The sequence below is a fragment of the Oppia nitens genome, unplaced genomic scaffold, assembly GCF_028296485.1.
Source record: "Oppia nitens isolate AA-2021 unplaced genomic scaffold, nextdenovo-longstitch-racon4-pilon3 scaffold22_pilon_pilon_pilon, whole genome shotgun sequence".
NCBI lineage: Eukaryota > Metazoa > Arthropoda > Arachnida > Sarcoptiformes > Oppiidae > Oppia > Oppia nitens.
This window is the reverse complement of record NW_026533202.1, coordinates 625,001-650,000: the sequence shown is the minus strand read 5'-3', so window position 1 is coordinate 650,000 and position 25,000 is coordinate 625,001. Positions and strand designations below refer to the sequence as shown.

The 25,000-nt window shown below is 25.6% G+C and overlaps 3 protein-coding genes across 3 annotated transcripts in view; 2 read left to right on the top strand and 1 right to left on the bottom strand.

Moving 5' to 3' along the window:
* The window catches only part of LOC128953531 (uncharacterized), a 12,656-nt gene extending 1,507 nt beyond the window's left edge, over window positions 1–11,149 (top strand). Inside the window, exons 2-7 of the mRNA XM_054299018.1 lie at window positions 9,288–9,527; window positions 9,592–9,698; window positions 9,817–9,929; window positions 10,025–10,390; window positions 10,464–10,612; window positions 10,691–11,149. Of these exons, the coding sequence (XP_054154993.1) occupies window positions 9,357–9,527; window positions 9,592–9,698; window positions 9,817–9,929; window positions 10,025–10,390; window positions 10,464–10,612; window positions 10,691–11,143 (1,359 nt within the window). The 5' untranslated portion in view covers window positions 9,288–9,356 and the 3' untranslated portion in view covers window positions 11,144–11,149. The remainder of the gene's footprint in view (window positions 1–9,287; window positions 9,528–9,591; window positions 9,699–9,816; window positions 9,930–10,024; window positions 10,391–10,463; window positions 10,613–10,690) is intronic.
* Window positions 11,150–11,799: 650 nt separating this feature from the next.
* On the top strand, window positions 11,800–13,943 carry LOC128953530 (uncharacterized). The gene is made up of 3 exons (XM_054299017.1): window positions 11,800–12,421; window positions 12,486–13,698; window positions 13,767–13,943. Exons 1-2 carry the CDS (start codon window positions 12,005–12,007, stop codon window positions 13,695–13,697), a joined length of 1,629 nt encoding a protein of 542 aa, XP_054154992.1. The 5' UTR covers window positions 11,800–12,004; the 3' UTR covers window position 13,698; window positions 13,767–13,943.
* A 5,641-nt stretch (window positions 13,944–19,584) lies between these two features.
* Window positions 19,585–22,430, bottom strand: LOC128953528 (homeobox protein 2-like). The gene has a single exon (XM_054299014.1). It carries the CDS (start codon window positions 21,973–21,975, stop codon window positions 19,654–19,656), a length of 2,322 nt encoding a protein of 773 aa, XP_054154989.1. The 5' UTR covers window positions 21,976–22,430; the 3' UTR covers window positions 19,585–19,653.
* Between the last annotated feature and the right edge of the window lie 2,570 nt (window positions 22,431–25,000).

Here is a 25,000-nt window from a genome sequence, read left to right as displayed (position 1 = left end):
AATTTAGCATTTAGTCTATAAGGAAAAAATAAACATAATTTTAATATAAATTTTTTTTGTGTGTTAAAGTTTTGTTTCACATATAAATATCAGACATACAAATATATATATATATAAAAATTTTTGAGTAAATCTAATAATTATTATTAATATTAATAAAGTATTATATATTTTAAAAAAACTCGTGATTTATCAGAAAAATAATAATAATAATAATAACTAAATGACAGAGTATTATAACTTTTTTTGTTTTGTTTGTTGAATGAGTGGTAACATAAAAACCTAAATGAAGTTTTAATAGTTATTTATTATTATTTTTTGATTTTAATAGTTTATTAGAGAGTTTTTTTTCTTATAATAATAATAATATAATCATTTTATAATATATCATATCATAACATTAACAACAACAAAAATTAAAATAACAAAAAAAAACATTATTATATGGGAAAAACATTTTGAAAAAATCATATATATTAGCAATTATTAGCAATATATATATATATACAATACTAACATCAATAAATGTTATACTAATTATTTTATTAGTTATTATTATGTATATTATATATGTATATTATATATGTATATTAAAAAAATGAGTGAAATGAGTGATAGATAGAAATGTTAGCTTAACTCTAGAGAGAAAAAATATATAAATATTTGGGAAAAATTGTTTTATTGAAAATATAATAATAATACTAATAGTAATAGTAAAAAAACAAGTTTTTATATAATAAAAAAATTATTATTTGCATTCAAAACACAGCACAACACAAACAATAATTGTATAATAGATTAGAGAAAATATTTTTATTTTATTTATATATAATATAAAAAATATATATAAGTAAGTAATGAATGCCTGGAAAACATTATTCACTATATATTATACTGTAATAAATGGGTTACTAAATGTTGTTTTTATTTTTATTTTATTATTTTGTTTATGTTTTATTTCTCTCTCTCTCTCTCTCTCTCTCTCTCTCTTAAATATTAAACAAAATTATTTTTTATTGCTATAAAATTCTGAGAGAGAGAGAGAGAGAGAGAGAGAGAGAGAGAGATAGTTTTACCTCTAATTTAACGTTATATTAAAATATATATACATATTATATACATTACACACACAATATTCACGAGTCAATCGCTTAACTAAATAATAATACTTTTTATTTATTTATTTATTATTATGTTTTGTTTTTTTCCAATTTTTTTCTTTTTTATTCTCTCTCTCTCTCTTTTAAAACAACAAAATTAAAAGTAATTTTTATTGTTTTAAATGCAGTCATGATATGATGATAGCGTAGATAGTGTTTATGTTTTGTGTGTGTGTCTGTAATGTAATAGTAAAATAAAAAGTGCGGATAAATAAGTGTTTTTAATTGTAAAGAGAGAGAGAGAGAGAAAGAGAGAGAGAGAGAGAGAGAGATTGCTCTTAATATTTCATATTAACTAACAAAACAAAAGTTTTTTTTATAATAATTTTATTAGTTTAATATTTATATATAAAATACTATTTTGTTTTTTTGTTTTTATATATATATTAATATATTTTATTGGAAAGTCTATTGTGACTAAAAAACAAAAGTATTTAATGTTATTTTTTTGTGCAATTAATTGTTTACTTATTTTTTAAAAAAATAAATACAATTTACTTATTATTATTATTTTTGTTGTATAAATACCTATATATTTGTATGAACTATATATATGTAGAGAGAGAGAGAGAGAGAGAGAGAGAGAGAGAGAGAGCTGAACCCCTATTATTATATAATTATCCGGGGATGAGAGTAAGGGTATACTATATATATATATATACATACCGTTCCCCCACTTATTATTTCATCCGTGTGTTAAATAATAATAATTTTTTACAATATATATATATATATTTATTATTATTATTTATATAAATAAATAATCAAACATTTACTTACACATAACAAACACTCCCTTTTAAAGACAATCAATACAACAAATTTGTTCCCATTTTTATTATTATTATTATTATTAATATTTTTATTAATAACAAACAAACAATCCTTATATTCAATTATTTATTTTAAATAAAATTTTTTAAATTAAGTATTTATGGTTTTATTTTTGTTTAACTTTTATATAAGATTTTTTTTATTATTATTATTGTATCTCAAATATATATATATATAGTATATAAAAAAAATTTTTGTTGTTGAATTAAAACTATTTTTATTGTCAATTCATAACCATTTACACACTTATATATATATATATACTGTAATGTATATAACAATTCAATTGAATTTTTAAAAAATTATATTACTTTACTTTATATATATATTATTTATTATTTATTATATTATATTATTTTCTTAATAATATTTTTATTTCATTATTATTATGTATGTTGTTTATGCATTTAATAATGTTTGATTTAATTTACCTCTGAAATAATAATAATACAAAAAAAAACAATACAATACTATCCGGATTAGATCAAAGAGCACCTGTATTTTTTTTTGGTGCACACACACACACACACACACACACACACACACACATAGGTATGTCCTACTGTACACAACGGCTACAGGTGCCCCATTGTTGTTGTTTAGCATTTAGCATTTATATAACTGATTTATATTGTTATTGTGTAAATGTATAGTTTAAACAACAACAACAACACAAAAAATAAAATTAAAAAAAGTTTTTATATTACATAAAGTACTCTATTATTTATTACATGACCAACACTTAAACAATAAACAAAAAATTGTTTTATATATATATATATATACCGTATATATCTTAGACTGTCTATCATATACTTAAACTACAGTATATATTGTATTATATAATAGTATGACATTTATATATAATATAAACAGTTGCCTAACATTACATGTACTTATATATACTGTACAGTATATATATAGTACTGTATTATTATATTATATAATAGGTCTCACCCTTTAATAATAAAATGCCAACCGATCCGCTCCTATATTATCATATCATAACATCATAGACTATATATATATACAGGTATACTATACACACACACACACACACACACACACACACACACACACACACACACACACACACACACACACACACACACACACACACACACACACATACACACAGTAAATGAGTTACCAAATTAAAGCATAGAAAAAATAAAGTTTTATGAAAAAAAATAATAATAATAAAAACATTTATTACAGACAACAACACAAATAACAATTACTTATTTTTTCTGACGAAAATAATACTTTGAAGTCTAAATGACATTTAAACTTAGCTAACAATTATGTAATAATAATAATAATAATAAGGTTTTTAATATTTATGAATTAATACTAAGTTATATACAAACACAACGACATGACATATGTATATAACAAAACAAAAATTGTTGTTTTTTTTTCTTAACAATAAACTATATCATTGTTTTATAAACAAACATACAGATACACACACACAYACATACATACATACATACATACATATATACACACATGCATACATACACACACATACATACATACACACACACACACATACATACATACATACATACATACATACATACACACATGCATACATACACAYACACACACACACACACACACACACACACACACACACACACACACACACACACACACACTCATTCACTCACTGTCTTTCAATTGTGTCCCAAAAATGTCTTTATATATATTATTTGATATATTATATTGTCTTAACAATTGAAACAGAAAATAAAAACAAAAATTGTTTAAAAAGCAAACACACACATAAAAATCAAATTTTATTTTTGTCAAAAAATAAATTTTAAAATGCAAATATATATATACAGGTATATAAACATATTATATAGCTGTAAATTATACTGCATTTATAGCGTAACTAATCTATTATATATATATATAAAAATATTGTTTTATTTGTATTTCAATTTTCCAAAAACAAATATTTCAATTATATATTTATATTTAAATAATAATAATTTAGTTTCAAATTGTTTTAAAGTTATAAATGTTAATATAATGAGTTGTGTTTTAGCAATGACATCAAACTTGTAAATATAATTTTTTTTTGAATTATATTTTATTTTTATTTAAATTGTTTGCAATGTGTGTTATGCAGGACATGTACAAAAATGATAAATTATATATTTATTTTTTATTTTTTTTTATAAATAGTTTTAATACAACAAATGACTAGAAATTTTATTTTCATTTGCTTGTTTCACATCAATAGATAATTCAATAATGATTATCAAAAAAAAAATAAATAAATAAAAAATTTGGCAATTAATTTGATAGAAATTATTTATTTAATTTATTTTTTTCAAAATTATTTTTTTTGTCAATTTAATTACCAATGCAACAATTGAACGCAACAAATTAATTAATTATTTTTTTTTAATTTATAATATATATATTTAAAATAAAATGTGTGTGTGTGCATGTATGCATGTGTATATGTGTTTGTATATATAAATTTATATTTATATATAATATATGTATGTATGTATGTGTATGTGTGTTTGTGAGTATGTATGTGTGAGTATGTATGTGTGTGTATGAGTGTGTATGTATGTATGTGTGTGTATGTATGTATGTGTGTGTATGTATGTGTGTATTTAATGGTGAGAATTTGAACTTTTATTATTATTTTACATTTGAAATAAATAAAAAACAAATAACAACTAAATGAATAAATAATTAAAACCAATATATAAAATATATAATATGAAATTAAAAAGCATTTAATTGTCTTAAGGAAAGTAAATTATAACATATTATTATTTAAAACTATTGTATTTACTTATATATATATACCGTAAATACAGGTATAAATTGAATACATATATTCACGTAATGTGTCATTAATACTGTTTATTAATTAAAAAAAATAAAAACACAATAACCTCTATTTGCTAAACATGTATAAAATTTACGGTATATATATATACAGTATATAAAATTTTATACCTATAACTGTAAAACATTGGGTGCTTAAACACGACATATACAGTATATATATATATATATATAATATATATAATATTTAGGCATTCATTCATTTATATAATATGTTATTATAAATTGAATTGAAAAACACAAACAAACAACAAACAAACTAATTGCATATACATATTATTAAATATATTATTAAATACTTTTATTTAAAAAAATAGCATTAATTATAAGTAATAATTTATTTTTCAAAACAAGCTCTCTCTCTCTCTCTCTCTCTCTCTCTCTCTCATAACTTTCCATATAATTAATAAATGCATTTTTCTACAGTGTTTGTATTGTTTATTGTTTTTTTTGGTTTTTTGGTTTTTTGGTTTTACAAGTGTGGTGTGTGTGTGTGTGTTTGGTTTGGTTTGGTTTAAAACAATTGAAAGCCCCATAAAATCATAGCGTAATATTTCAATTAACAATAAAATAACTTTCAATTAAAAACTAATAGTCAGAGAGAGAGAGAGAGAGAGAGAGAGAGAGAGAGAGAGAGAGAGAGAGAGAGAGCACCCGGTGTTCTCTCTCTCTCTCTCTCTCTTTCTGTGGCTATGGTTATGCATATTATTGGTTTTACAAAATGGTTAACTAAATATGTCCTCAAATTATTATTCATTATTTGGTTGTTAAAGGTTTGCCAACAATACTATAGCTAAATACAAAAAAAATGATTTTAATTTTTTTATAATAAATATTATTATTATTATTATTACATTACTATTATTGCAATTTTCAAAATTCAAGGTTTTCTGTTAAAAAATAATAATAATATAATTAAATATAAACTGTATATAACGTTATACAATATGTTTTATATATTGAAATTGCATTCATAAATGTACTGTATATTAGTATTATTATTATTAAATAGAAATAAATCAATTGTAAAAATCAATTGCATATTAAAATTTTAATTACATTTTAGATATTGTTTTTGTTTTGTTTTTTTGCTTCAATTGTTTTTTTCCCATAAAATTTAATTTATTTCTAGTTTAATAACTTTTTTGCTGAATAGTTGTAAAAATCAAAATATAATTTGCTTTTATAAAACTTATAAAAATTATAACATAATAAGCAATATATTTCAAGTATATAACAACTGTATATATTTTTCTGTATAAAATGTTTATCTTTTAATATTAAGAAAATATAATAATAATACCCACAAAAAAATCAAATTTAATTAACACTTTTATTCAATTATTTTTTTGTTGTTAAATTTTTTAATATAATAATATTTATAAATATAATATCTATTATATATATATTTGTTTATATAATAAGCATTTTTTTTTAAAAGTATAAAAACTATTATTTTGCTTAATTGAAAAATTTCGTGTCAACAAAAAAATTGATTTTATTTCCATTAAAAAAATATTGTATAAACAATTTTTTTAGTATATTTTCAAAAATAATAACAAACAAAAAAAAAGTTGCAAATAATGCAATTTAAATTAAATTAAAATATTTATGTAATTGAATCACACATATTATCTTGAATTATAGTGTTTTTTATTTTTAAAAATAAAATAGTATTATATTTTGTTAATTTTAATATATTTTTTTCAAACAAAAAACAAATATAACAGTCACACACACACACACACACACACACACACACACACATAGACACACACACACACACACACACACACACACAATAACTTGACATTAATTTCATTGAAAAAAAATTGAAAATTAAAACGAAAAGATTAAAACTAAATATATTTTTCTTAAACTTAAAAAAATAAGTTTGCATTTCACAGATTATCTCCAAACAAAAAAAATTAAATAAATAAATAAAAAGTCAATTGTAATAACACACACATAGATAAATAGAAAAAATATTTATTTATTTATTTAGCATAATATTCACGTATTTTTGTTTTGTTTAATAATAATAATGAAAAAAATAATTAAAAAAGAAAGTAAAAATTATTTACTTTATTTAATTTTTTTTTCAATATATATACTTACATTTAAATAAAATTAAAATAATAATAATACTATTTATTTTTTTTGTTTATTTGTTTATTTATTTATTAAGTTTTTTCTCTCTCTCTCTCTCTCTCTCTCTGAAAATTTTGTTCTCAATTAGATTTTTTTGTATATATATATACAGTATATATATTATATATATATTGTATTTTATATTAAATATATTATCTCATAATAATAAAAAAAACAACACAAACTTTGCGATAGCGTTATTGCATATTATGTTTATATGTATAATATATATACTCATTATAATAAATAATGATAATTGTTAACATAATAATAAAAAAAAATTTGAGAGTATTATCTTAATATTATAATAATATACAGTACAGTATTAAAAGATATTATTATATGATATATTAAAATTAAGTTAAGGAAATGAATGCATTTATACAGTATATACTGTATATATATGTGTGTTATACAAATGAAACTCACATTTAGTTTAATTTATTTAATCCAAACATTATTTAATTTTTTTTTCTCTACATTATTATTATCTATTAAAATCTCTCTCTCTCTCTCTCTCTCTCTCTCTCTCTTTATCACTCTTTCTTACTGAGAGATAGATATATCAGTTAAACTGAAATAATAAAATATTTGTTTAAAATATTTAGTTCAAAATTACTGTTCACACATGAATTATATAAACTTATTGTTAGTTATTTATTAATTAAAAAAATTTTTAAAAACTATAGTAAATTTTTAGTTTATATATACAATTGTGTATTCAATTTGTGTGTGATTTTAATATAATAAACTAATTATCAATACTATAGTATATTAATGTAATTATAATAAATATGACATTATTATTATTTTTTTTGTAATAATATTTTAACATCAATTTATAATATATTAGTCAAATTAATTGAAATAACATATTATTTATGTTTGAAATTATATAAATTTTTATAATTTTATGAACAAATATATGTAAATTTTTATGTTATATAATAATAATAAAAAATTTTGTTGTAAATATTACAAAAAGTTTTTTAATTAAAAAATCATAAAAATTTACTCATAATAAAAATTCAACGATTTAATAAACAATTTATAAAAAAAAATTAAATATATTTAAATTTTATTAGAATTTAGTTTTTTATATTATTTTAAAATTATAAACAAAACAAAACAAAAATATAAATTAAATTAAAATTTTATAGAAAATTAAAAGATATTTCATTTACATCACACATACACACAGAAAATTTTTTTAAAAAATTTTTTTGTTTATAATTTTTATGAGATTTACATGTTGTTATGCAAAAGTAAATTACACATTAAAAATGATAATAAATTCCTTAAAATTAATTTTTTTTTTGAAAAAAATAAATATAAACCAGTTGAGAATGCTAGAAAGCATTTCCACACGAATTCCTAATCATAATTAAAAATTAAATTCAGTATGATAAAATAAAATCAACTATAGTTATGTAGGGTATCAAACGATTTAGTATGACAAAATAAACAACTATAGTCATGTGGGGTATCAAATGATTCAGTATTACAAAATAAACTACTATTTTCCTAAAAAATAAACTTAAAAACGAAAAAAATAAAAAATCAATATTCAAAAAAATTCAAAAAAAAATTCAAAAATAAAAAATTCAAAAAAAAAATTCAAAAAAAAATTCAAAATTTTTTTAATTAATTTTTGGACACCATTTTCTTCAATTTCCTAAAAAATAAACTTAAATAAGAAAAAAAACAAAAAAAAAATTCAAAAAAAATTTGTAGCGGATAGTGGATTCGAACCTATGTCCTCGTGGGACAGACAGACCGACAGACAGACAGACAGACAGACCGACAGACAGACAGACTTATAGAATGCATATACGTATTCCTTTCAGGAATTCGTGAAAATTGCAAATATTTTTATATTTAAATGTAACTTATAATATATATATATAAATTATTTTATGACTTTTATAATAATAAAACTTAATTTGATGATTTTGATAACAAGATTTTTTTTAAAAAAAATAATAAAAACATTATTATTATTATATAAATTATATAATAATAATAATAATAATTTTTTTTTTTTAAAAAAAAGTTGTAATAAATTCCACGATTTTTAAATTTATTTATTTTTAATAAAATTATTTAAATTATAATTAATTAATTAAAATCATTAATGCGATATTAAGTACCGTATAAAACAAAAGTTATGCAATAATTTTTTTAATCACATATTTTTTTATTATAAAAAAATTATTTTTATGTTTTATTTTCTATTAATTTTGTTTTTTATGTGGACAGTCGTGTCAAGGCTTACAACTAAACGATGAGTTTAGTCCGTCGGTCACTGCCCGATGCGATCGGGGACTTATGTACATATATGTAGTCACATTGCAGCCATTTAACGGTGTCGTACATACTCGGGGTCATCGGAAACATCCGTGTCTGGTTCAGGGATCGGGCGGTTTCAATACGACCATCAAAGTCAGCCTATTGGCCAACGAAGGCGATGAACTATACTGTGGTTATAATAAGTTTAATGTAAGGTTTTTAAAAAAAAATAAATATTATTACCGCTAATAACATAATACAATTGACTTTATAGGGCGACCGATCGGTATCGGTAGCCGTTAGGCCACACAAATCGCTGGAACTATCGGACGATAAATACTATTTCATGACTTGTCAACAGTTGGGCTACAAGAGTGTCAGGTTTGGGTCATCAATATATATATATATATATATATTTGTTTGAAAATATACAGTTTTTTTTGTTATTTAACCCACCCATCTGCCCACCCACCCCTCACTTTTATCTACCTATTCCTAGAGGTGGCACATATAGTGTAACATTAAGGGTAACCGATTTAAGTGGCCAACGAGTTACCCGTGCCGTACACGGAAGTCCGTATATTTTGAGAGCACAGTTACATCCATTTGATAGTAAGGATAGAGAGAGAGAGAGAGAGAGAGAGAGAGATAATAATTAAAAATTAATTTCTAATTAAATATTTATTTATATTTTTCCGATAATTTAGTTATCACGACATTACGGGTGAAAAACTGTTTCTCATTCAGTACGGACAGAGATCACGTCCAACTGTTGGACGAGTCGGGCTGTCCGACCAAAACCCAACTGATGTCACAGTTTTTGTACAACAGTTCCCATTCGGCCGAAGCCATTGTCTACGAGATGTTCAAGTTTAGCGATACCAACAAAATATTCATCCAATGCGATGCCATACTGTGTCGGGGCGGCTGTCAGGAACCGGTATGCGATTCGGCTACGGCTGGTGATGGGACGGGTGCGGTGGACACTAAACCACGAGAGTTGGCCATCGATTCCTATTCACAGATATCCGCTTCGACATCGTTGTACGTGTTTGAGCCGTCAGAGGAAAGTCGTAAGTGTCACAAACACACTGTCCTATTCGGTTAACACAACTGACCACTTGTTTTTCGGTCCCATTCTTCTAGTATTGGCCGCCAATCTGACCGAATGTAACGAATGGCGCTTTCCGTGGCTTATCGTACTATGCATTGTACTGACAGTCCTATTAGTTTTGATGCTTTTGGTCAATCTATTCATGTGTTCATCGCTATCGTGTCGTTGTGTCAAAACAGAGGTATATATAAATTATTATCAAACCTATGATATGGTGTTACCCATCCCTCCCCTCCTCCTCCTCCTATCGGTGTCTCAGGTAATCGAAAGGGAGCCGTCGGAAGTCGATGACTACGATCCCTATCATATCAATTGGATAACACCTAATACCGGGTACACTAGTGGTGGTGGCGGCGGCGGCGGCGGCGGCGGCTCACGGATGTCACTAAACAGGAGTGCCTTCAATAACAACTCGTTTACATCGAACAAGTCATTGGCCGCGACGGCCGCCACCAACCGATCTCATCATTTGGTCTATTATAGGGACCATTTTGTGCCGAAACATTATTCAACATTACAGTCATCGTCGGCCGGCGGCCATACAACTACTACTAACGGTACTAACCGTCCACTATCCAGGTATTCCACTCATTCGACCAAATCGCAGACATCGCAAAAATCGCGTAAATCACAAAAGTCACAAAAGTTGCCGAAAATTGTCGAAATCGACTATTCAAACGACTTCAAGCCATTCACATATTCATTAAGATAACAGTTATTATTATTATTATTATTGTATATTTAGTTATATAATTACAACAAAAACATTAAAATAATTGTAATTTAGTTTTATTTTTTGATTGTAGTTTTTTTTGTATAATAAAATTTGTTTAATAAATTATTATTTTTTTAATAAAAATCGTTTTTATAATATATTAACTTTTTTGTTGTTGAATAAATCATCAATTTTTTGTTTGTTTAATTAATCAATTTTTTTTATATTCATAATCATTGTCATTATGTCATTATTGTTTCACTGTATAATTATTGAATCATTGGATAATATAAATAAATCAATTGGGAAAATCATTAATTAATTTTTTATAATTAAATAGTTATAAATAAATTAATTTTTATAATTAAATAGTTATAAATAATTTTTTTATATATTGTATAGAATATTCTTTAATAAAAAAAATTTAATTAAAAATTAGCAAAATATATATTAATATATATATACATATAAATATTTACAAGTTGGCTATTGGCCACTATTTTGTATATATGTGTGTGTGTGTCCGGGTCGGGTCGGGTACGGGTATCTCGGATACCCCCGGTTAGTGGCGCCCCCACAACAAAAAAGTTTTTTTTCACCTAAAATATTACGTTACTATTAAATACTGTATCAATGAATTATAATATTAAGCAATTAATGAACGGTCCCTTCAATTGGGAAATAAAAAAATTATTTTTGTTTACAAATGCATTGCGTGAACAACGATGCAAACGATAGCGACCAATGAGACCACTAATTGTTGACCACTATTACCGCCGAATAATAATAACAACAACAATAATAATAATATTACGGCCACTTTGATACTAATTAGAAACATATCTAACTATCCGCGTAATGAGTAGTGGCCAATACAGACGCCCTATCGGCGGCACTGGTCGCACGTTGAATGGCGGCGGCGGTGGTAACCATCGATATACCGATAACAACAAGGATGGCGGCGGCGGCGTCGGCAACGTTGGTGTCGTCGGTGACGGCTCTGGCGGTGGCAGTGGTGGTCGTCGACATCATCATCAACGATACACTGGCCGTACTTCCGGCGGGACGGATCATCATCACCGCAGGTCAACAACTACACCATCGTTGTCCTCCGTATCGTCATCGGCCATTGACGAGTCGCTCGGCAGAGTTGCACAGCTCGAGCCGAAATGCGAACAAATCTATCGGCTAATTGTGGCCAATGTTTCCACGGATTCGACACTCGGCTACGAACGCCAACTCTGGAATGATATCAAACAATACAGACACGAAAAGGTTTGACCGATTGACCACTTTATCCAAAACACTGACCTAATTATCTTAACTTTGTTTTTAAAAGGACACAATGCTTATCAAGTATTTGATCGGTTTCTATGTAACCTTAATCGAGGCCATTGTCGTCAACGATAGCCAACGGCCAGACAGCAACAACACCAACAGCAAACAGCCGTACCATTTGTTTGTCCGTAAAGGTGGTCGCCTGTCGCCGATTACACGACTCCTACTGTACAACATTTTGATACGTATCGGTGACCTGAATCGCTATCTGAATCGTACGCCAAATGCCGACAACTACTATCAGATGGCCCGCAATCTAGACGTGAGTCGCGGACACGCCTACAATCAGTTGGCTATCAATACGCCGCCGAGTCAGCCGCTAAAGTGTATCTACTATTACTGTAGAGCTGCCAAATCATCAGTGGATCCCATAGTGATTGCCGAAACCAATCTGAAAGTTGCAATCAGTCGTTTCGATTCCGATATACTGAAAGCTATTATCATCAAAAAGAAGGAGTTGTCGCCGCCATTGTCACCGACGACAACGGCAACCAATCAAACAATTGATGACCAATTGGTGCCGACATATCCGCAGAAGGGCATCGACTGGTTTTATTTGTCTGTGATCTGTATGTACTGCGAAAACTTTGAACCGCTAATCAAACCGTTGATCCAGTTTCTGGTAACACATTGCGAACTGACGGCCAACAAACAATTGGACAGTTATGGTAATAGTAGTAGTAATGGCAACAACAACGGTAATAGCAATACGGATCTCGGTTTTGCATTGATTGCCATCGATATAGCCATCGACTACTGTTCAATCAGATGTCTGGAGCGCCAGTTTGGCGATAGCTATGGCAAAGAGTTGCGTACATTGAAGTCGACAATCAAAATATGTAGCGATGTGTTGGCCACCGATCATTCCGATGACAGTAGTAGTAGTAGTGGTAGTGGTGGTAGTAGTCGTCGACGTCGTTCACCTGTAGATGAAAATCATTCGTCTAAAGCCATGTTTCACGACTACAGTCTGCGAGGATTTTCGCCGTTAGCCAACATACACAAGAATCTGGTGTTCAATGACGACGACGACGACAACAACGATGACAAACCACAAGAACAACAGCCGCACGCCATCATCGATGCCTATCAACTGATGTCACGGGTTTGCCATAAATTGGACAAACTGTTGGCCAAATCGGCTAAACCTGTACGCCGTATGCGTAATGTGGCGCTCGGATCCATTCTGGAGAATGAATCGCACGGCTCGTGAGGTTATATATATATATATATATACTGTATATATATATCATTATTATTATTATTATCTCATCATTCAAAGTGATGGCTATCATCATCAACTGGGAAGTCCATATCGGCAATTGATTGGACAGTTACCGTAATTACTACTATAACTATTACTATTATTTAATTATTGGTAATTGTAATAATAATAATAAGTCGAAGTTATCCGAGTCATTTTTGTTGATAACATATTTTGTTTAAATTGTTTGTTTGTTTGTTTATAACTATGAATTGGATGATAATATTTCTTACATTTGTTTTTTATTTAAATTGATATTTAATTAAAATTAAATTTTAAATATATATATATTTCTTATTGATTTTTTTTTATTTATATGAAATAAGATTTTTTTTTTTAAATAATTTTATTTTGTAAAATGAATTCTTTAATGAATAGTAATAATATATGTTATATGAATTGAAATAAAATTTAAATAAAAATGGGTTAATATTTTTTTTGTTGGTATAAATTATTTTGGTATTTAATTTATATATATATTATTATCCCATATATATATATATATATATATATATATATATATATATATATATATATATATATATATATATATASAGAGAGAGAGAGAGAGAGAGAGAGAATATTCATCAATAACTATGAATTTGTGTGTTTAAAGGATAATATATATACAGTATATATATATATTAATTATTATTATTATTTGCAAGAATTTTCAAATCAAATAATTTCCAATAATTATTGTATATATTAATAATAATAATAATAATAAAATTTGTTTAATCATTTTGTATGCAAAGATCAAAGTCCTTATATATATATATATATATATGATTACCCACTATATTAATATCAATTTAATACTCACAGTATACTGTAATATACAGTGTATATCAATATGAGATTGCGATAAAATTTAATCATTTATTAAAAATAATTATCATATTATTCATACATTAATATAAAGTATAGTATTAATAATACTGTTTAAATGTGAAGTCAATTACAGTGAAATTTTTTTAWATATATTGTTTATACTGTATATGTTTCGCATATTAATATACAGTATATACACCCAAAAAAATATGTATTAATATCACTGTATATTATTATCAATATAAATATCGCGCAAATTCTTGCTAAATGTTTCGTAATTTTTTTTATATATAATAATGTATTTAATTGAAAAAATATTTTTCAACTAATATTCTTTAAAATTTTTATAAATTATATATATATTTATTTACTGTAAATAATTTTAAATAAACTTTTATTTATAAATTTTGATTTAACTCTTTTTTTGTGTTGTTGTTGTTGTTGTTGTTGACTAATATATGTTGACTATTGAGAGCGTATTTTTTTAGTGATGTTTATTATTTTGTTTTTTTTGTATAAAAAAATAAATAAATAATATTTCAGATAATTTTCTATGAAATAAATCTCATACAAAAAAATATCTATTAGATAATAAAAAAATTTATTTAACAGAATTTAGTAACAATTTTAATCATATTTACAGCAAAAAACATTAATTATTTAATTTTTTATATTTATAAATATTATTAAAAATTTATAGATATGTTTATATAATATCTAATAATAAAATATTATATAAACTCTATATACTGTATCTAATATTCATTAAAATATTAATTGAATATATTTTATAAGTTTTAAGAAATAAAAAAAAATATATATGAATATTAAAAATAATTTTTTTTWTATATTTAACTAATGGTTATTAAACTTTACAAAATAATTTATTATTATTATCAATGTTTATTTTATTTATCATATATATATTATTATTAATTTATTATTTATATATATGTGAAAATAATCACGTATTTATTAAAAACCTTATTGACTAATAAAATGGATGATTATTATTAACATTTTGTTAGTAGTATTAGTAATACTAATTTAGTATATAATATAAGAAAATATTAATATTAATATATCAATAAATTACTTATATATATATAGGTTTAAAAAATACATTATATATATATTAATACAGTTTATAGTTTTAGTATATCCTGGCTATTAAATATCAATTTATTATTGTATGTATTAAATGTCAATTTTTTTWAAAAAAAATATGTATAATATTTAGTCAATTGATATTGAGTTATAAACAAAAAAATTTTTATATTAATAATAATACTGTAATAACTAACTACAGTATTATTATTATGAATCATTGAATTTCTAATTAATTTTTAATATAATATATTAATAAAATAAAATAAAAATCTAAAATGTCTTATCGCTTACTTAAAGGATTTTATAATTTATATATAAGTTTTATATGTATTACTCAACAACAAAAAATAATCGCTAATAATTAGATAATTATTATTAAACTTTTATATAAGCGATTAAAAAATATATATTGAATATTATATAATACTACTGTATAGTATTGTATAAGAATCTGTTAATATTATATAAAAAATATTATATTAATTACATAATAAATCAGTTTTTATATGAAAAAACAGGAATATATATATAAAATATAGAATTTTTATAATATTTAAAATTTATTTTATTTTATAATATATAAATATTATTGCATAATAAAATATTACAATTATTAATCATATAAATTATTATATAAATAAATTATTACACAAAAATATATTGTAAGTAAATAACAATAATTGTATACTAAAAAAATATTATTGATATTGACTTATAAGATAAACCATTAATAATAATAATAATAATTTTTTATATTATGAATCATTAAATTTATTTATTTTTAATATAATATTATAATATTGAATAAAATCTAAGATAATATTATCATTCAATGTTAATTTGAAGGATTTTTTTTAATTACTCAAAAAAATAATCTCTAATTATTAAACTATATGTAAGCCATCAAAAAAAAAATATTTATATTCAATATTATATATAATACCTTATATTATTGTATAAGAATCTGTTTATATAAAAAATATAATAATTTATATATAATATTAATAAATAATTTTTAATTTCAAATAAAACTGGAATAAATACAGTATATATATATAATAGAATTTATATATTTTTGAAAAATATATTTTAATTTATATGTAATAAATATATTTTTTTATTGTTGCATAAAATAAAATATTACAAATGATATATAAAAATTTTATAGAAATATAATTACAATATATAATATAATATAAAAGTAATTGTACTAAAAAATATATATATATTATTATCAAATAATTAAAGGGGAAAAACTTATTTTGTAATTTTGTATTTTTTTGATTTTCTATACATATAATGAATATATAATCACAAAAAAAATAAATTCAAATAAAATCCATTAATGATTGTGTTGTAATGATTCAATAAAATAGTAATAATAATAATAATAGTAATACTAAATAACACTCTTTTGTCAAATTGTTAGTCAAACAAAAAACAATATTACAGTCAATACGTGTAATACTTATTTATTTTTTTTTGCTACAAACTTTGAAATTTTAAATTAAATTATTCAAATAATAAGAAAACTTTTTATTTTTTTAATTTTATTGAATTTTGAGTTGAATTCATGTACTAAAACATTAAAACAAAAATAAATTTTGTTTAGAAAATATTAAATATCAATAAAAAAAATAGAGTATTCAATACTGTATAATAAAAATTGTAATTGAAATTAATTAGTATTATTTGATTTAATGAGTAAATTACAGTATATTTCCATTTAGTATTATTATTATTATTATGAAATATATTGCCTTTTTATTAATATATACTGTATTAACCAATAAGTTTTTTTTGTGACCCCCTATATTAATGATAAAATTGTTATTTATTTGTACTAATAAATTATATATATATATATTTTTTTTAAAGATATCGTATTACAAAAAAAAGTTAGTATTATTTATTATTATTACAATTATTTTAATGTGATTTAATGTTTTAAGGCCTCTCTTTATATATATAAATATATTTATATTTATTTATTATAATCAATAGGATTTGGAAATAATGAAAATAATATTAATAATAATAATAATAGTTTTTTTTATTAAAACTAATAATAATAAATTAAAAATTCTATTATTATAGAATTAATACAATTTAAAATATATATATTTATATCAATAATAATAATAATATAATTTCTATGTATATTATAATATATATATATGACAATAGTTAAGGAAAAAAGAGTATCAAAAAAATATTGACAAACAATTTTGAGCACTTGTTTTCAGTTATTATTATTATTATTTAATATAATTTTAATTTTTCAATTTCACAAAAAAAATTATTTTATCCAAAAGTATAGTTATTTAAAAAATAATAATTGAATATTGAATATAAATATTTAACATTTAATATCAATAATAATAATAAAAAAATGATTGATTATTATTGTCAATAATAATAATACAGTATTTTAAAAAACTTTTTTAAGGCTTTTTTTTAGTCAATTTGTATGATTTGTTTTTGTTTTGTAAATTCAAGGCACAAGAAATTATTATTGAAATTATTTGTAGTTTTTTTGTTTGTTTGTTTGTTTTGTATCAAAAAATAGTTATTTTTTTTTATAGTTAACACAATAATAATCGGAACTATTGTTTCATATCTATCCTTAATTTGACAATTATTTTTCATAACATTTTTTACAAAAAAAAAATATATTTTATATATATATATAATCAATATTATGTGTTTATGTGTCTATAAATTTATATAAATATATATATATATATCTATTATAAGAAATTATGTAATAAATGGCTATAAAAAAAATGTTTGTATTTTTGTATGTTTTTTTATATCATATATATCTGGAAGAACTTTCTCTTTATTATTAATATATATATATATATATATATCTATGAAATACAAAATAAATTTAATGTTTTTTGTTTGTTTGTAAGAAAAGTAATGAAAAATATTTTTTTCCGTATCAAAAATATTATATATATATTTATATACTATATGTATATAACATTACAAATATTCCCAGCAATTATCAAAATATATAATAATAATAATAATAACACATTTATAGTAATAATCTATAATATATATATATATATCGCATATTATAAATAATATATATATATATATGTATGTACTGTATAAAGTTATATATATGTATGTATATGTATAAAAAAATAATAATTATTATTATTGTCAATTAATTTAGTTATAATAATTTTTTTTAATAAAAAAAATATTTGATATAATCATCGCATCAATTAATTAAATATCTATTAGTAAATGTGTTGCGTTTTTTTTAATTTTGTTTGTTTGTTGAATCCAAATACAGTGTTGAAAATTGTGTGTTGAATTGAGTTATGAATTATTATTATTATTATTATTATTAAAAAAAATAGACATCAATGAGTTTTTTGTTTGTTTGTTTGTTTTATAATAACAATAATTAAATAATCATATTATTGTGTTGTTGTAGTTGTCGTTTAAGTTTTTTGTTTGTCGATAAATATTTAATATATAAAACACAACAACAAATATAACACAATTAATAAATACAACAAAAAATAATAATAATAATTGTTGATTCAATTGGTTTCAATTCAATTCAATTAATTTTATCAAAATATATATATATATATATTCTTGAATGTAATTCTCCACACAATAGTAGTAGTAATATAACACAAACACAGAAAAAAAATAAATAGTAATAATTATTTGATATTATTATTATTATTAGAAAAAAATAATAATTATTATATCATTTTTTAAATAATTATTTAATTAATTATTATTATTATTATTCTCTAAATAATTAATTTAATTGGCAATATTAATTAATTTGATGAATATGATGATTATTACGATTTAATTAATTAATTAATTAAATTATTATGATTTATAAGGCATTTAATTATTATTAAGACAAGTAGTAGTAATCAAAAATCACATCCAATTAAATCCAATTGAAATCAAATCATCATTTGCTTTGCGACAGACTGTTCGTGTCCTGCGATTGTGTGACCCAATCGTTCGATGGCTTCGATTCTTCGATAGCCTTCTTCAACGAAATCAATTCTTTTGTTTGAAAACCAACTGATGATAACGATAGTGAAGATATCTGATGAATATCGCGATAGTGTTTCATCAGCGACTTCTTCCAAGTGTACTCTTTCTGGCAGACATTGCACGTAAAGATTTGTTCGGCTCGATTGGAATGAAAGTAATCCATATGTTCTTTGAGTGTCTGTTTGTTACCGTAGTATTTGTTACATATTTCGCACTTCCATTTGTTAGTTGATCCCCACGATGACGACGACTTCGGCTTATGGAAGGTAAACGGCAATGACTTGCGATTGTTTCGGTCGCGTATGATTGTCGACGACTGTTTAGCCGATGGTGGCGTCTGTAGGTCGCCGTTGCTATTGTTGTTGTTGTTGTTATGGTGTCGGCTGTGTTTGGCCAGCGGCTGTTGATGGCCAACACTACTTTTCGAGTGATGGTGATGCGGATGATGATGGTGTCCGCCACCGCCACCACCACTGCCAGCCCGGGCAGCTGCTGCAGCTTCGATACGCAACGAACCGCTTCGGCGACGCTTAACACCCTTATCCGTACTGTTAGGCAGATAAGCGGGAAAGTTGGTCGGATCGGCGTCAATCTGAATAAGACACGGCATCGATGGTGTCGGCGGTGCGGCAATAGAGTCGGAATTGCCGTTCAATTCGCCACCGCTTTTGTTGATCGTCTCCTGTTTGACGGAAATCTTGTTCTTTCGATTGTCGTCGTCGTTCTCGTCGCCAATCGGTTCGCTAATCGTATTGTCGTCGTCGTCGTCGACATCGTTGACAATGTCTACCCAATTGCTCGACGACTTGTTGTTGTTGTTGTCGCCGCAGCCGTTGCTCTCTCTTGTAGCCATTCTTGTGTAGCCATTGGTCGCCGCCGGCGGCGATGATGTGTTTTTTGTCGACGTTTTTGTCGGTAACTTTTGTTTTCGTCGCGCACTCTTTGATTCTGATTGGTTCACCACTTCTTGTTGTTGCGGTTGTTGTTGTTGTTGTGGTGGTGGAGACGACTCTACAGTCGCTGCTGTTGTTGTTGCTGATGATGAATGAAAGCTCTGTGTTTGTGGAGGAATATTATCGACATTATTGTGATTACAATTATTCTTATTATTGTAACTATTCTTGAGATCACTTGAATTGTTGTTTAGTTTATTATTGTTATTATTATTATTCGGCGATCGATTCTGTTGGCCAATCAATCCGTTGCGTCTGATTTTCGTCGGCGGCGACGACGAAGACTTGTTAGTCATTTGATGATTATTTTCGATATTCTGATTCTGATTATTGATCGAAGAATTTGTGGTAAATGATGTCGAATTGGAAAACGAATGGAAATTCTGTAAATTCTGGTTCTCGTTGTTCACGGGTTTGGTTATTGTTGTCGTTGTCGTCGTCGTCGGCGATGCTGTTGTCGTCGTTGGTGTTGATGATGTCGTCGATGTTGTTGTTGTTGTCATCTGATTCTTGTTAACGCAATTCTTGTGATTACTATTAATGGATGTGTTGTTTGTATTTTGATTATTATTCTGATTCTGATTCTGATTATTATTCTGTGAATTATTATTTAATTGATTATTATTATTACAATTATGATTATTACAGCTTCTGTTGCAATGGTTATTATTATTCTGTGGATTATTATTGTTGTTATTATTATTATTATTGTTGTTGATGTGATTTGAATTACCAGTACTTCGGTGGCTATTATTGTAGACCAGCTTAATGTTGGCCAAGCCTTTGATATGGAGAATCTTTGCCGACGACAGAAACGACTCGATCGCGTCCCGAGTGACCTCTACCTGTCCGTTGTAGATGAAGTGAAGGATGGCTTCCATGTCCTGGACACGTATATCCGACGGTAATATCATTATAGTATTGCAATTGTTTTGTGTGTCGGCCGTCTGGAAGGCGGCCAATGCGTTGCGAATGTAGGCACTGCTGGCGGCCATCACTACCCGATGACAACGGAATACACGACCCGAACAACAGATGGCCAAATCGGTGAACAAGCCGTCGGCAAACAGTGCGCCAAACGACTCGAAACCATCCAAATCGGAACCTTTACGAAAATGATAGGTCTTGTCATCGGCTGCCGCGGCCGCAGCCGCCTCTCCCGACGGTGATTGCGATGGCGACGAATTGTGACTATCATTCGTATTGTTGTTGCTGTGGTTGTGGTGATGGTTATGATGATTGTGATTGTGGTTATCGTCGATATCATCCATTGTTGTCATCTATGGTATGGCGCGTCTCTTCACACACACAACAACAGCGAAGAAGTAGAAGAATAGATGTGAAGAGGATATGTGACACAAGAAGAATTGATGTATCATTCAATCAATCAGACGACAGATCAGATGAACACACAATAAAAACCATTAAATAATAACAAATACAAGACTTCGTAGTCGTCGTCGTCGTCTTCTTCTGTAGGAGTCGTTGACACAGTTTGGTTGGCAATTAGGTCTTCACTTCACTGATTGATTGATTGAAGAAAATGGCTATTAGTAGTCATACATACATATCATATATAATATAAGACACAAACAGTTTATATATATATAACTATATATCATATAATAAATGGTTGGATCTATTGGTGACCAAAATAATTTAGTTAACTATACATTCATTATTAGTATAGTATTACTGTATGTATAGTATATGTATGTATGGTATAAACAACAGGAATATTGTGTTGTGTTTCTAATACTAATACTATTCAATAATAATAATAATAATAATATTCAATACATTTTACTGTACAGTATATACTGTAATGAAATGAGTCAAATGGTTTGCCACACAATGTATGTATGTATGTATGTATGGGTTGGTTGTGTGTGTGTGTGTGTGTGTGTATTGAGGGATAGTATAACTATCAGAAGCAGATACCAGTGCTCTCTCTCTCTCTACACAATGTATATGATATATACAGAGCCCTGTGCTGGCACTGTGTAGTTGTAATACTAATAATACGATAGATATTATTTAAAAGTGTATATTATATATGAATTTTTATATTCACTTCATATATATATATATATAGTATATATGATATGTATTTTGACGGCCGTCACCAAACAAGTGGTTGAGGAATATTATTATATCACGGGATCAGTTAGATATTGAGCACTTGTAGGTTAGTTTTTTTTTGGAGACACGTAGTATAATATAATAAATATATATATACAATTAGGTTGAATCACTACATTACATACATAAGCACTGGTTTATATAGTGTCTGTCTATACTATACTATACTATACACTATAAGCGCACAATTCTCTAATCAATTTTAAGTATTTAGAGTCCATTTCCTGTTATATTCATATCATTCCCAATGAGAGAGAACTGGTAGTGTAGTTGACTGGTTGTGTTGTGTGTGTGTGTGTGTGTGTGTTGTATATTCAGTATTCAGTGAGTGGTGTTTCAGGGAAGGAACGGGCAGTGAAACAAACATTTATATATCAAATGTTCAGTACAAACAACTTTTGCGAGCTTATGTATGTATTATATACAGGCACTGGTATCACATGAATATGGAGTGAGAGAGAGAGAGAGAGAGAGAGAGAGAGAGAGAGAGAGAGAGAGAACATATACACACACACAGAAAGCTATGTTATTCTCGGTCGGGGAAAGGCCTGTGCGATAGCAAAACGAAAGGCCCTAACAATTGTTGCTTAAGTTTTTAGAGGAGAGAGAGAGAGAGAGAGAGAGAGGGAATGTTAGGCTATGGGACTGTTGTGTTCGCCTTTTGAAGTTCTTGTACCTAAAAACTACTACTTCTCTCTCTCTCTTTCTCTCTATATCTCTAGTTATCAAACTATTAGACAGACTGACAGCAACACAACGAGAGAGAGAGAGAGAGAGAGAGAGAGAGAGAGAGAGAGAGAGAGAGAGAGAGAGAACTGAATTTTCAACTCCAGATTCAATTGGAAATGGAGTTGTTTTGCGCAAATAGCTATAGATATTCAGTACATACATACATACATACATACGTACAGTCAGAGCACTGGTAGGTTATATACCAGGGCATTGCACTATGTAGAAGAACTGGCAATAATAATAATAATCACTATATACACACACTATATTACCAGCACCACTACCCAGTGACTACAGTATATACAGTATATACTGTATATTACAACCCAGAATCCATAGGCCTGTATAAGTATATATACTGTAGTCAACTAGTGGTGGTGTGGTGTAGTGTGACGTACCCCCCTCTTTACAGACAGGTGCCCACACCCCCTCCACACACACACACAATAACCTACACTTACCCCCTCCCCCCATAAATACCACCCCTTCCTTCATCATCATCGACACAATCGATTCAATCAAAAAACGATACATACATTTAATGAATATTATAATAATAATAATAATAATATACTGAATATTTACTGTATGTATAAGTATTTTATTGAATCAGAATTTTCTAGAAAAAGCGTTTATTTATTATATTTTTTTTAACTAAAACTAATGTTTTTTAATAATATTTAAATTTAAAAAAAAAACATTTTAATAGTTTAGACAATACTTTAATATTGTTTTTATTTAAATTAATTAATTAATTTTTTTGTTGGGTTTAGTTTATTGTTATGTTTTTTTTTGGTTTTAGTAATTGTTTTAGTAATTTGTTGGTTAAATTCAGTACATAATCACATACATAGTGTATAGTAGAGTTTGATTTCATTATCATTATTACATTATTATTATAATTATTAGAGATATTCAATGAATATCTGCAAAAAAAACATTTTACATCAAAAAATGTAATTATGATTCTTATGCTATGTTTTTTAATACTGTATGTACAGTACATACCCTAACACTATATATATATATACAGTATGTATATGTAGTGTTCAATAGCCTTATAAAATTCAGAAACAATACTAATAATAATAACTGAATTGCATTTTTACAGTACAAACGCATACATAATAATAATAATAATAATACTGTAATTCCTATTCTTGTTTTTTTTTTGTGTTGGGACGCCTGAGCTCTCACTACAGTATACAGTGTGTATACCTGACAACTATAAGGGTATGGGTTGTGATGATAGTGTGTGTGTGTGTGTGTGTGTGTGTAGTGAAGTGGTTGTTGGTATGTATGTGTTAGTATCTACGTGTCTCCGCCACTGATATAAAACACACACTCACTCACTCACTCACTCAAACATAGTTTTATAATACTGAATGTTGGTTGTGTGTGAGAGAGCACTGGTAGGTTTTTTTCAAAAAA

Coding starts and splice junctions, on each gene's coding strand:
- LOC128953530 (XM_054299017.1), top strand. CDS start 12,005: ATGAGTAGTGGCCAATACAGACGCCCTATCGGCGGCACTGGTCGCACG. Junction 12,422..12,485: donor AACAATACAGACACGAAAAG/GTTTGACCGATT, acceptor TGTTTTTAAAAG/GACACAATGCTTATCAAGTA.
- LOC128953528 (XM_054299014.1), bottom strand. CDS start 21,975: ATGACAACAATGGATGATATCGACGATAACCACAATCACAATCATCAT.